Source organism: Molossus molossus, unplaced genomic scaffold, assembly GCF_014108415.1.
Source record: "Molossus molossus isolate mMolMol1 unplaced genomic scaffold, mMolMol1.p scaffold_m16_p_6, whole genome shotgun sequence".
NCBI lineage: Eukaryota > Metazoa > Chordata > Mammalia > Chiroptera > Molossidae > Molossus > Molossus molossus.
The window spans coordinates 76,096,912-76,111,858 of record NW_023425399.1 but is presented as its reverse complement, the minus strand read 5'-3'; the positions used below and the strand labels follow the sequence as shown (position 1 = coordinate 76,111,858).

Genomic DNA, 14,947 nt, shown 5'->3' with positions numbered 1-14,947 from the left:
AATTATTTCTCTTAAAAAAAAAAAAAAAATACTATACTCATTCTAGTTCCCTCCCCCTTAGTCCTCCTTCTTATAAAATAACATTTATTGTTGTTAGCTTTTTTTGTGTGTCTTTTGCAAAAGTAATACAGACTCAACGCAGAAATCTGGGGAAACGCAGTAGAGCACCAACAACATTTTAGTCCCACCCTGTAGAGATAGCTATGAACATTTTTCTTTAAATGGTAAAAGGGTGTCATGAACTGTCTTTTTTCCCCCCTTCTTCCATTTCCTACTTTTTTATGATGACTGCCCGTTCTTTCTCCACAGGTGGTCGCAGCCCTGGCAGACTTAGTTTCTCCTCCAAGGTCATTCTGCCAGCTGGGTGCCCCCTACCCATCGCCAGTAGGCCGGGCCCTACAGAGGCGCGGCCCCCTTAAGAGCCAGGAGCAGGGGTAGTGGGGGGAGCGAGGGGCGGTCCCCGAGCCGATTGGTGGAGCTCGTAGCCACGTAGCCGTCCAGGCAGCGGCCCAGCTCCAGCGGCAGTCGTGGGGTTCCCGCGGGGTCCCCGGCCAGGGCCTCAAGTTGACAGATGTGCATGAGGAGGTGCCTGGTCGGCCTCACCTTTTGTACCTGCTACCTGGCCTCTTACCTCACGAACAAGGTGAGAGGGGCGGGCGCGGGGAAGCGAGGATTCCACGTGGGAGATCTGAGCCCCAGATTGTACGTGGAACAGATGCTGCCTCCAGCTTTTAATCTGATTTACCCCCTGATGTTGATGGAGAAGAAATCGACTGTGCGGGATGCTCTTTTAGAAATAGCATTTGTTGGACTGCACTGCCCCGTGTTCCGTCCTGTAAAGCAGTGTGTACATCTCCTGGAAAGCCGGATTTTTTGACTGTCGAATTCGCAGGAACTTCATTTTGGGCAGTGTGGATTACTTTTAGGGAAAGAAAGCAATTGGCTCCAATTTCCTCAGGGAAGGAAGAATAGGGGAAGAAAGTGGACACATCCTGCCTTCTTTCTAAACATGTTTCTGTCCCAGAACCCCACAAGATCCCAGAAGCCTTTAAATAGGCGAGATAAGTCCATCTCCATCTTCACCTCACACTACTGATTCCCAAACCCTTAAAAAATATGTTACCATCCCTAGCACTTCCAGTATATACAAGAGGGTTTCTTGGATTAAAAACAACACACAGATGTAAACTTAATTTGTCTAAAGTAATGTCATGAAACCCTTTTTATGAAGAGGCAGAAAAAGCAGTGGCACGATGTTTTGTGTTAGGAGGGGGAAGCTGAACTTGGGTTTGCTATAAGCAGAGAGAGATTGGCTAGGGTGGGGACTCTGGGCTAGACACCTTCCTCAATATAGGGTCTCTACTGCTCCCTCTCCCCCCGCCCCCCAAACCTACTTGCTCTTTGGAAAAGAATCATTAACAAACAACATTTCCTTGTACTGTGTTTCTTAGTGGAGTGGCTGTCTTAAGTACATTCAGAGGATGCTACTGGAGCCTCTTTCTGTCCGGCTGATTTTTAGTTATGGTGATGGGCCTTTAAGGATCCATTAATACCTACTTGCTGGGAGGCAGAGATGGGTTTGCATCCCAAGCAAAAAAATCCAGCAGGCAGACAGTATTTAGTCCATTGATATTTATACCCCTTCTGGATATACATTTGCGTCTGTGACATTATTTTTGTATTTTGGGGACACCATAGCATTTTATAATTAATATAATAAAGACTGAGCACCTTCTATGTGCATCGTCTCAAGGTGCTACGTAAAAATAAACCAAATCCTCATGCTTCCAGGAATATCTGATCTGAGTAATAGAAGTAATAGATTCTCAAGGGCCCTCAGAATTTAAACAATAAGCCAAAGACATCATTCTGCATTTTCCATGATGGTTTGGATGCTTTGTTTTAGGATTATTGGTAAGTGTTGAGAGCTAGATGGATAGTAGGACAATAACAGCAGAAAGCAGAGAGAAGGGGAGGTGAGGACAGAGTAGAAAGAGGAGGTGAAGTGAAGAGTGACGGAGACCCAGGTTGGGGTGGGAGAAGTGGTTGTTCATAATGAGACTCTGCTAGGGACTTAGTAACTCTCAGATGGGGCTATTGTTTCATCTTCTCAACCAGGACAGTCACGCTTCCTTATGGCAGCCAAGGCGAATGGGCTTGGACCAAATAGGGGCCAAGTGGGAAAGAAGCTGTACAGTGGGCATCTCGTGAACATATCCTTCCGCATCCAGTCTCTGCTAAATTGATTTTTCTTTTGAATAGTGAAGTCCTTTTGTGTCTACAAGAGAGGATCTTTTCTTCAAGTTCTTAGAACACTCTATGCTGGTTTCTTTTTATTTTTAAATCTTTACCTGAGGACATTTTTTTTCCCATTTCTTTTCAGAGTGTGAGGGAGGGGAGGGGAGAGGGAGGGGGAGAGAGAGAGAGAGAGAGAGAGAGAGAGAGAGAGAGAGAGAGAGAGAGATCACTGTGAGAGAGACACATCTACTGGCTGCCTCCCGCAGGACCCCTACCAGGGCCGGGAACTGAACCGAAACGCAACCGAGGTACCAGGTACGTGTTATTGACTAGAATCGAACCTGCGACTCTTTGGTTTTGGGGCTGACACTCCAACCCCTGAGCCAAACCGGCCAGAGCTATGTGCTGGTTTCTTTATTGTCATATTTCTATGTAGTTTTCTTCTTAAACTGTTTCCCATCTCCATTTGTATAAAGAAACTTCACTAAGAAAATCTTGTACATCTTAGCTTCATTCCTTAGTCTCATTACTGTTTAAAGGAATGGTTGATTTCTGGTCAGAGTTTGAACAGCAAATGCTCTGGCTTTCCTGGCCTGGCTGGCCTAGTCAGGGTGGCACGTTCCTCCATCCTGTGGGAGGTTCCAGCAGTAACCGGACCTAGGGCCCACGCAGCCTCCTGTCCTTCCCCTCCCAGATATTAAGCCTTCCGTTGGAGGCAAAGTCCTCATCTATTCTTTTAAAGGCTCCCAAATTGCTCCTTCTTCCTTGAGAAGCTGTCATTGCTATTCTCCCAAACAGCATTTTGCTCTCTCTCAGCAACACTTTTTAGTGATTAGAGGAATTGCTGAAAGGAGAAATGTTTAGGACTTGGATACTCTTTGTTGGAGATTTCTTTGTTTTTTCACTGCTCTTTAGGATGGTGAAGTGGGAACTTCAGCATTTTCTCTCCCCCAGTATCTAGGACAAAGCTCAGCACACAATAAACTGAGTAAATATTTGTTATCTTCATGAAGGTTGTTAAGGGTGATGCAGGATATAGCTCAAATATTCACTCAATCCTTTATCTCTGTTTTAGAATGAAAATATCAGGGAAAAGTGGGAGTAATATATTGAATTATGTGAGTAAACAGCCCAGAGAAGAATGAAGGTCATTTCTAATAAATATATACCAGTGTGCAGTTAGCCAGAATTGTGACATTTAGGAACTCATACAAGGGTAATTATGTGTAGGCTAGTCCATGGGGGTAAAATCCATATGTAAACTTGCCCAACACCATTCTATTCCATTTTTTTTAGAGCATGTGAAGAATCAGTAAAGCTCTTTCTAAAGCCATTTAATAATTTTAGGCTTTTTTAAAAATCCTCACCAGAGGACATTTTTCCATTTTTTTGTTCAGATAGAGTGGAAGGGAGAGAGAGAGAGAAACATCGACGTGAAAGGGACACATTGAGTGGCTGCCACCCGCACGACCCAACCAGGGCCGGGGACAAACTGCAACCGAGGTACATGCCCTTAGCAGGAACCGAACCTGGGTCTCTACGGACCGCAGGCCAACGCTCTAACCGCTGAGCCAAACCAGCCAGGGCAATAATTTTAGGCTTTAAAAAAATTCTTAAAGTGTTTAATAATAGAAAAAGCAGCAAAAGATATCCAGAAGGACACAACACAATCCCCCCATTTATAAAGTGCTGTAAATCTCATTAGAAGACAACAGAAATATTAGTTGATCTTAGCTGAGTTGGTTTTCAAAGAAATGCTTAAGTCCTGGCCAGGTAGCACAGTTGGTTGGAGTGTTGTCCCATGCCCCCAAAGGTGGCAGGTTCAATTCCTGGTCAGGGCATATATGTAGGCTGCAGGTTTGATCCCCCATTGGGGTGCATATGGGAGACAGCTAATTGATGTTTCTCACATCGATGTTTCTCTCTTGCTCTCTGTCTCTCTCCCTCTTCCTGTCTCTCTAAAATCAATAAAAACATATCCTCAGGTGAAGATTTTTAAAAATGCTTAGAATGCTAAAGCACAGCAAAAATTGTGACACCTAAGCAGAATTAGTTAGAAAAAAATTCTTAGAATGCGAATACCAACAAAATCCTAAAAATAGAAAGAAAACAAAGGAAAAACTAGGATGCACTTAAAACAGTTATTGATTTTAGAGAGAGAGGAAGGGGGAGAGAGAGAGAGAGAAACAGTGATTTGTTGTTCCACTTATTCACTGGGGACCAAATCCACAACCCTGGTGTATGGGAAGATGCTCTGACCACCTGCGCTACCCAGCCAGGGCCTAGGATGCACTTCTTATTTGAAGGGAAACAAAGAAGGGGCTTAGATTTTTAGGTAAACTGGATAGCAGAAAAAGTGGATACCCTTAGAAAACTGACTGCAGTCAGGAGTTTGTCTGGTTTTCTCTGGAGTTGCTGCAGTGACAACATGATACTTCCGGGTTCCGGGAAGATGCTGAGTGGTCAGCTGTCCCAACATCAAACCCACTTTGCTCATGGTACCAGTTTATTCCCCATTTGGTAACTCGGGGGGAAAGCAGGCCCGCTCTCTTTAGCACAACTTGGAAGGTTTTGTGTGTGTGTGTGTGTGTTTTTCCCAGTGTGTGATTTTGGTGGGGAGAGGATGGGAATAAAGGCCCTTTTTTGCAACTTGAGTGTACTTATGTTTCTTCGGTAGAGATTTATTTGATTATGTAGTCTATTAATTCTCTATAATTTGAAAACATTTGTTAATCTGGTATTTGTTTTTCAGTATGTCCTGTCTGTCTTGAAATTTACCTACCCTACATTGTTCCAAGGGTGAGTATTTTTTATGCTCTTTATACACATCTGTAGGAAATGTTCAACTAGCATCATTAAATGTTCTTTAAAATATATACTTAAAATTTTTAAATTAAATATATTGGGGTGGCATTAGTTAAAATTATATAGGTTTCAAGTATACAATTTTATAATACATCATCTATGTATTTCATTGTGTGTTTACAAAGTCAAATCTCCTGTCACCATATATTTGACCCCTTTATCCTTTGTCTTTAAAATATTTTTAATGACTGCATAGATTTTTCACCAAATAAACATAGTGTAATTTATTTAAACTATTCTATTAATGGCCCATGAAATTGTGTCTAATTTGGGAGGTATAAACACCACAAAGTTATCAGATATTTTTTGTATTTAACTCTGCCAAATTTTCAACTATTTCTTTGGCATAGATTCCTATATAAGAAATTTGGGTTAAAGAATGAGAACTTCTTTAGTATTCTTAAATGTTAACAATTTTTTTTTATGCTAAAATGTTTTACCAATTTAAATTGTCATCCAGGCTGTAGATGAAAGTTTCTATAATATTATACTCAAAATATGACTATTTTTTCTTCTTTCTGCTGATTTCATGAGCCAAAAATGGTATCACATTGTTTTATCTTGTAATTTTTTAGATTATTAATGAAGTTGAACAGTTTTCTTATGTTTATTACTCACTTGTAACTTTTTTGTTTTCAGTGAATTTTCTTTTTGTGCCTTTTACCCTTTTATTTTTACAGGGGTTTTAGTATTTTTCTTAGCAGTTTAATGAATTCTTTATTTTTTAAGGATGCCAAACACTTGTCCATTATGTTTATTGTAATATTTCGTTTTTGCAATTTGTTTGTTCTTTACCTTTTTATTTTTTTTATAATTATTTTAATAATTTAAATATTGAAAAAGTCACATCATAGAGAATTTATTATTTGAACATAAGAATGAAGCAACAGAGCCCTGGCCGGTTTTGCTCAGCAGTTAAGAGCGTTGGCCTGCGGTCCAGAGAGACCTGGGTTCGGTTCCCACTAAGGGCATGTACCTCGGTTGCAGTTTGTTCCTGGCCCTGGTTGGGTGTTGCGGGAGGCAGCCACTTGATGTGTCCTTTTCACGTTGATGTTTCTCTCTCTCTCTCTCCCTCCCACTCTATCGGAACAAAAAATGGAAAAATGTCCTCGGGTGAGGATAAAAGAAGAAAAAAAATAGAATGGAGCAACAGAGAGAATATAAGATGAATCCAGTGTGTGGTCTTGTGGAGGAGAGATGCTATTATCAGAAAGAAGACAGAAGGAGAAAAGATGTAGGGTGAGGTCAATAGTCTAGGTATTACAAGAGCGATATGTACTGCTCTGACACTCACATTTCTCTTTTTCTCCTCATCCCCCCCCATCTTTTCATTTTTTAATTTTTTTTTTAACATTTTTTTAGATTGATATTTTAGAGAGAGGAAGGGAGAGGGAGATACGGAAACACACATTGATGAGAGAGAAACATTGACTCGCTGCTTCCCACAGGAAACCTGGGCATGTGCCCTGACTGGGAATGCAACTGTGACCTCTTGGTGCATGGGATGACGCTTAATCCACTGAGCCATACTGGTTGGGCTTAAATGTTTTATTTTTATGTAGAAAAATATATTGGTAGTTTCTTTTGTGAGTCACCATTGCTTTTACACTTATTCTTCTCCATCACAAAATTAAGTTGATATTTACCTACATTTCATTAAAGCTTTATTTCATTCTTGATCATCATCCATTTATTTTTGTGCATGATGCAATGTGAAGAAATCATCCCTCACCTAATAGTTTCTTTTATACTGGCCCTATTTCTTATGTGGGTTGTTTTTTTTTCCTCACCCAAGGATGTGTTTTTATTGATTTTTACAGAGAGAGAAAGGGAGAGAGGGAGAGAGAGAAACATCAATGTGAGAGAAACATTGATTGGTTGCCTCTCATATGTACGCCAACTGGGGATAGAATCCACAACCTTTGTACATGCCCTGGCTGGGAATCAAACCCACAACTTTTTGATATATGGGACAATGCTTCAACCAACCGAGCCACTGGCTAGGGCTCCCATTTATTATGTTTTATTTATAACCCTTCCTTTGCCTTTGGGTTGTTAATATAATATGTAAACTTGTTTTTTTTTTTAAATGTTTTTTAAAATTGATTTTAGAGAGACCGGAAGGGAGAGGGAGAGAGAGAGAGAGAGAGAGAGAGAGAGAGAGAGAGAGAGAGGTGAGAGAGAAATATCAATCAGTGCCCCCTCACCATGAACTCCAACTAGGATGGAATCTGCAACCTGGGCATGTGCCCTGACCGGGAATCAAACTGGCCACTTTTCAGAGCATGGGATGAAGCCCAACCAACTGAGCCACACAGGCCAGGGCTAAAGTTATTTTTCTAGGGTCTATTTTTGATTATCTTGGTAATAAATTTTTTTCTTTAGCTTTTTTTTTTTCAATGACAGTTGACATAAAATATTTGTTTCAGGTGTACAACATAGTGGATAGACATTTTTATAACCTATGAAGTGATCACCCTGATAAGTCTAGTATAGGGTCTATTTTTGAGTATGTGTTTGTCAACTTTTATGGAAAGGGGCTATGCTAAGTTGTTTTAATTATTAAAGCATTAAAATATGTGGTAGAGCTCTTCATCTTTCATTTTTATTCCTTTTTTTATATTACACAAATGCAAACAAAAAAGTAGGGGCCATGATCCCATTGTCAGACAAGGTTGAATTCAGGACAGAAAGCATTAAACAAGTGGAGACAGATAACATGTTATAATGCTGGAGCATGCAGTTCAAAGTGAAAATGAAATGGTGATGAATATCTGAACCAACCAAACAACAGGGCATCGTCATTTATCAAACAGAAAGTGCAGGAATACCAAGGATAAATAGAAACATACTAGTAATAGGAGACACATTTACTGCTATATTTCCATGACAGTTCAGTTGGGCAAACAAAAAACTTCATATGTATATAAATTGTATTATTTAGTGCATACACACACACATCTATATATATATATATGTGTGTGTGTGTGTATATATATATATATATGCTAAACAGTACAATTAATAAATAAATATCAAACTATCTTAAAAATAGATAGAGCCACTGAGCCACACTGGCTGGACTAAAGTTTATACTTTAGCTTTTTTTTTTTTTTATCCTCACTCGAGGACATTTTTCCACTTTTTGTTCAGAGTGGGAGGGAGAGAGAGGAAGAGAGAGAGAGAAACATTGACGTGAAAGGTACACATCGAGTGGCTGCCACCTGCATGACCAACCAGGGCCGGGGACAAACTGCAACCAAGGTACATGCCCTTAGCGGGAACCGAACCTGGGTCTCTCTGGACCGCAGGCCGACGCTCTAACTGCTGAGCCAAACCGGCCAGGGCTAAAGTTTATATTTTAGAACAAATCCTTTGGCCTCAAGGTAGAGACTGGTTGGGGTGGGACAACCCTGGAGAGAAGGGACTAATGTGTGGTTCAGGTGTGAGATGATGAGGGTTTGAAGTCGTCAGAGGTGTAAAGGATGGAAGAGAAGCATCAGAGTTGATTACTGTTAAGGGGGTAAAAATCAATAGGATTTTGCAAGTAAATGAGAGAGGTGAGGATGGAGGAAGGGCTAGGGCTACATCTAGCTTTCTCCTTTGGTTGATTAGGGAGAGTGGGAAGATAATCAGGATGGGGGGGGGGAAGTTCAAGGTAATGTTTTAGGCATGTTATATTTGGGAGCTTCTGGGGTATCTGGGTGAGAAGGGGGACTTGGGAGTCATCAGTGCAGAGGCAATGGGGAAGGAGGTGGCTGTGAGTGAGGTTGTACAGGGTAAGTCTAGAATAAGAAGAGTACCAGTGTCAGCACTTAATGGTATAGATAGATTCAAGGGAGTAAGTAGAAGTCAGAAAGGACCGGTCTGAGAATTGGGATGATAATTAGGAGAGAGTGGGAGAAAAAAATCGTAAGAAGGATTGGATGTGTATATTTGTGTCAGTCGATAGATCTTCCGGGGCTATGACTTTTGGGACCATGGCATTCTATTAAATTCAGATTGGAAAAAAAAAATGAACAACATGTAAAAAATAATTCAAATTGGCTCTTGTTCATTTCAGGTGGCAGACGTTAATTGGTGGACTTTTGCTTCATGTGTCATGGAAACTGGGCTGGGTGGAGATCAACAGCAGTTCAAGGTAGAACCTCTTCTGTGCTTCATGATTCATACCTGCTTCCTTTTGACACCACATAATTTCTTACGATTTTGCCTTGGGAAACATGGATGTTTATTTAAGGTGTCCGGTTTCTTAGCTCCGTTCTACCTTTGAGATTCAATGATTTTATAATCAAATAGAACTAAAGTAGTGTTTTTCTGGTTAATAATGCCATTAATATAATATTAAAATTCTTTTGAGATATACAATGAATGATACCATATTCGTTTGGCTTTGTTTTATTTATTTATTTTCATTCATTAATTAATTTTTGTTACAGATGTTTCACCTTTTTCCCCCAGACACCCTCTTCCTGATCCCCCCACCCCCCAGCATTGATGTCTACATCCATTGGTTACGCATACGAGCATATAAATTCTTTGGTTTATCTCACCTCCCCCCGCCCCTCCCGCCCTCCTCCTCTGAGGTTTGTCAGTCTGAACTATACTCCTTTCTACATCTCTGAATCTATTTTGTTCATTAGCTTATTTTGTTCATTATATTCCACAAATAAGTGAGATCATGTGGTATTTGTCTTTCTCTGACTAGCTTATTTTGCTTAGCATAATACTCTCCAGGTCCCTCCATGTCATCTCAAAGGATAAGCGATCTTTCTTTCTTACAGCTGCATAGTATTCCATTGTGTATATGTACCACAGCGTGTTTATCCACTCATCTATTGATGGACACTTGGGCTGTTACCAGATCTTAGCAATTGTAAATAGTGCTGCTATGAACATAGAGGTACATATATTCTTTCTGATGGGTGTTTCAGGCCTCTTAGGATATATTCCTAGAAGTGTGATCACTGGGTCAAAAGGCAGGTCAATTATGTATGTATTTATTTATTTATTTTATTTATTATTTTTTTTCATTAATTATTTTTTGTTTCAGATGTTTCTCCTTTTCCCCCCACTGATTAAGGCAGGTCAATTTTTAATGTTTTGAGGAAACACCATATTGTTTTCCATAGTGGCTGCACTAGTCTGCATTCCCACCAGCAGTGTACTAGAGTCCCCTTTTCTCCACACCCTCGCCAACACTTGTTGTTTGATGATTTGTTGATGGTGACCATTCTGACAGGTGTGAGGTGATATCTCATTGTTGTTTTAATTTGCATCTCTCTGATGATTAGTGATGTTGAGCATTTTTTCATATGTCTCTTGGCTATTTGTATGTCCTTTTTGGAGAGGTGTCTATTTAGGTCTTCTGCCCATTTTTAAATTGGGTTTTTTGTCTTCCTTTCGTTGAGTTTTACGTGTACTCTATATAGTTTGGAAAAGAGCCCCTTATCTGACGTATCATTGGCAAATATGCACTCCTATATAGTGGATTCCCTTTCTATTTTGATACTTTTGCTGTGCAGAAGCTTTTGAGTTTGATGTCCTCCCATGTGTTCATTTTCTCCTTTGTTTCTCTTGCCTTAGATGTTGTATCAGTGAAAATTCTGCTGCATGTGATGTCTGAAATTTTGTTGCCTACATTTTCTTCTAGGATTTTTGTGGCTTCATGAGTTACATTTAAGTCTTTTATCCATTTTAAGTTTATTCTTGTGTATGGTGTAAGTTAGTGGTCTAGTTTTATTTATTTTTTGCATGTAGTTATCCAATTTTCCCAACACCATTTATTAAAGAGGCTGTCTTTACTCCACTGAATGCTCTTGCCATCTTTATCAAATATTAATTGAGCATAGTGTCTTGGGTCAATTTCCAGGTTCTCTATTCTGTTCCACTGATCTATATACCTGTTCTTGTGCCAGTACCAGGCTTACAGTGGCTTTGTAGTATAACCTGATATCCGGTATTGTGATCCCTCTTACTTTGTCCTTCTTTTTCAAGATTGCTGTGGCTATTCGGGATCTTTTTTGGTTCCATATGAACTTTTGAAGTATTTGTTCTAGTTCTGTGAAAATGTCATTGGTATTTTAATGGGGATTGCATTGAATCTATAGATTGCTTTGGATAGTACGGACATTTTAATGATGTTAATTCTTCCAATCCATGAACAAGGTGTATACTTCTATTTTTTTATATCTTCCTCTATTTCTTTTTTCAATGTCCTGTAGTTTTCTGCAAATAAGTCCTTTACTTCTTTGGTTAAGTTTATTCCTAGGTATCCTAATTTTTTTGCCACAATGGTAAATGAGATTTTATTTTTAGTTTTTCTTTCTGTGAGTTCAGTATTGATGTATAAGAATGCCGTCGATTTCTTGATGTTAATTTTGTATCCTGCTACTTTCATCTGTCTTTTTTTTTTAGATCATAGGACCACTATAAATGAGTTTTTAAGTCAACTTTTAAAATTTTTAGTAAATTTTTATTTTGAAATTATTTACTTATAGAAGAGTTAAAAATAGTATTAAGAACTTTCAGCCCTGGCTGGTTTGGCTCAGCAGTTAGAACATCAACCAGAGAGTTCTGGGTTCAGTTCCTGCTAAGGGCACGTACCTCGGTTTCAGTTTGTCCCTGCCCAGTTGGGGTCGTGTGGGTGCGTAACTAGTTGATGTATCTTTCTCACATCGATATTTCTCTCTCTCTCTCTCTCTCTCTCTCTCTCTCTCTCTCTCTTCCCCCTTCTCTCCCTCCTGCTCTATCTGAAGATAAATGAAAAATGTCCTCGGGTGAGGATAAAAAAAATAAAAAAATAAAATAAAAAAGAACTTCCATACTCTTTACTCAGATTCCCCAATTAATATTTTATCACACTTCTATCACTTTTTCTTTCTATACAATCATACACACACACGCGCACACACACACACAATTATATCATTATTCTGGAACATTTGAGAGTAATTTTCAGATTTCAGAGTGAGATGACTCTTTTCTTTACTTCTAAATTCTTTAGTGTGTATTTCCTAAGAGGAAGAGCACTTTTTTACATGACTAGGGTACAGTTAGCAAAATCAGAACATTAACATTGATACAATGCTATTATCTGCAGATCATATTCATATTTTGCCAGCTTTCTCAGTAATATCCTTTCTAACCCTCTCTCCGCCCCCTTTTGATCCAGGGTCTGATTCGTAGCATACGTCACATTAATTGTTATGATTCTATTAAGACAATTTTTCAAATATAGTGTTTAAAAAATATCTCAAAGACTATGACATTTTTTAGCCAAAATTATAATCTGAATTGGCTATTCATTTCTGCCTCAACTAGATACATTCTCATGATTCTCTGAGAACATCATGCCTCACCTGAAATGTTGCACAAAACGAAAAGAAAATGAAGTTAAGATTTATATGAATAAGGTAAACATTCCAACTGAATGATCCAGCCAAGTCATTAGCCTTGTGGTCCAAGTTATTTTCCCAGCTTCCCTAATAATCAGATTAACTGCTTACTTGCTAAGTCATCCTTCTGCTTGGCACTCTGGAGAAGCTTTAAGAATGTATCCAGTATAAATATTAATAATTTTCTCCCAAAGATATAAAGCCAGAGAGGAAAAAACTATTATTCAGAGACTTTATGAAGGAGATACCCTGGGAACATAGGTGTGGATTAATTTCCTTGACCTGATTATATCATAGTCTATATACTGATAGAATATTCCACACAAGATGCTTAACTAATCCATGGGAGTAGTTCATTAAGTCATAATTTTGTATTTCCATGATATAATTTCCTCAACTTGATAAAATAATAATACATTTGAAATTTGATATGTGATATTACTTTATTGTTATGCTGGATGATTCAGTGGGAACTGGGTCTTCATTTAATCAGATATGGGCCCTGTATTCGCGAGGCCTGTGATAGTTCTAATATTTAGTTTAATAATGAAGCATTCTGACTTCAGATGGTTGAATTTATTCCTCCACAGAAGCAAGAGATTGGACTAGAATGAAGGAATTTGCTGTCAGATTGTGAATTGGGGTGCAATGGTGCTGATTAACATGCGTCTTCCACTCTTACAGTGTTCTTGATCATAATAATCCTATAATTTCTAATGTGAATGATTTATTATACTATTATTAATAATAGTATTTTAAACATACCCTTAGTCATGTTTTCTTTTCTTTTTTTTTTTTATCCTCACCCGAGGGTATTTTTCCATTTTTTGTACAGATAGAGTGGGAGAGAGAGAGAGGAAGGGAGAGAGAGAGAGAAACATCGACGTGAAGGGACACATCGAGTGGCTGCCACCTGCACGACCAACCAGAGCCAGGGACAAACTGCAACCAAAGTATGTGCCCTTAGCGGGAACCGAACCCGGGTCTCTCCAGACCGCAGGCCGACGCTCTAACCGCTGAGCCAAACTGGCCAGGGCTAGTCATGTTTTCTTAAGCAATGCCGTTGTTCATACTTAAACATATTTTGTATATAAAATATACATAGCATAAAATCGACCATTTACTAACAGTTGTTAAGTGTACAACTCAGTAGCATGAAGGACATTCACACTGTTGTACAAGCATTACCACCATCCATTTCTAGAACTCTCCATCATCTCAGACAGAAATTTGGTGCCCATTAAACAATGACTCCCCATTCTCCTTTACTCTAGCCCCTGGTAAGTCACTGTTCGACTTTTTTACATCTATTTATTTGCTTATCCTGGTACCCCATTTAAGTGGAATCATACAATATTTGCCCTTTTGAGACTGGCTTATTTCAAGGTTTGTTAATGTTTCAGGGTTTATCCATGTTGTAGCATGTGTCAGAATTTCATTCCTTGTTTAAGGAATGTTGTGTGTGTATTACATTTCATATGTATGCTACATTATATACCGCATTTTGTTTATCCATTCATCTGTTGATGAAATTCTTCATACTTTTATTGCATTTTTATGGTTGGCGGGGAGAAGTGACCAGTAGAACTGGGTGAAGTCATAGGTTCTTAAGATTCTTTCCCTGGAAGAAGTGGTCCTCTGACAGTAGAACTTCAAGACCCAGCAGACACTGTTGTCCCTTGAAGTCACATGATGCCAGGTTCCACTAATCTCCTAAGATCCACGATCATATCCCTTTCAGTCCCCTTGCTAAACTTTTTAGAGACCTTCTCACTTCTATCTCCTGGACTTCCTTAGATGGCTTCCTAGCCACACACACGATGTGAACTCAGTTAAGCTTCTTGTCCAGGATCTCAGTGTCTTATAGTTATCAGTTGCTATTGTGGTTACTTATGGTGGCACAGCCCAGAATTTGCCCCAGGCCCCTGGCAAAGCAGAGCTTTCAGATGGCAGACAGCAAGGACATAGCACAGTGTCCCTTCATATATACCTGGGCTGGGTTTGTGTTTGCTGTGGCTGCTGTTTCCTACTAGTCTTGGCAACCTGATGATGTCATTAGGAAATCGAAGCCCAGCTTTGCTGTGTGACTGAGTTCTTGTGCAGAGATGACAGGTTGGGTTCTACTAAAAGTAAAAACAACAGTAGGAAGATGGTTGGAGTCCCCGAGGTCATTGTGGAGTGAGGAATTTAATGGTAGGGCTGGTGGGTGTGTCCCAAATTGGTTCTTAGTAGCACATGCCACAGAGAGCTCATTTAGACTGTCCTCATAGCCTGGAGCACAGCAGAATCCAAGATTTCTTTTCAAACAAGTTGCAGAACCTGGCACCACATTTCTTATGTTGCAAAGAGGCCATATCTGCTGTGTCCGTCCGTCTCTGACCACATCATATATTGATTCCACCGGGTAACCCAATGGAGTCATTCTCCTCCTGGATGTTTTCCTGGCA

The 14,947-nt window shown here is 39.5% G+C and overlaps 1 protein-coding gene across 1 annotated transcript in view; it reads left to right on the top strand.

Annotated features, from left to right (window-relative positions):
* Positions 1–514: 514 nt before the first annotated feature.
* The window catches only part of TMEM241 (transmembrane protein 241), a 119,873-nt gene continuing 105,440 nt past the window's right edge, over positions 515–14,947 (top strand). Inside the window, exons 1-3 of the mRNA XM_036244939.1 lie at positions 515–643; positions 4,991–5,037; positions 9,167–9,244. Of these exons, the coding sequence (XP_036100832.1) occupies positions 572–643; positions 4,991–5,037; positions 9,167–9,244 (197 nt within the window). The 5' untranslated portion in view covers positions 515–571. The remainder of the gene's footprint in view (positions 644–4,990; positions 5,038–9,166; positions 9,245–14,947) is intronic.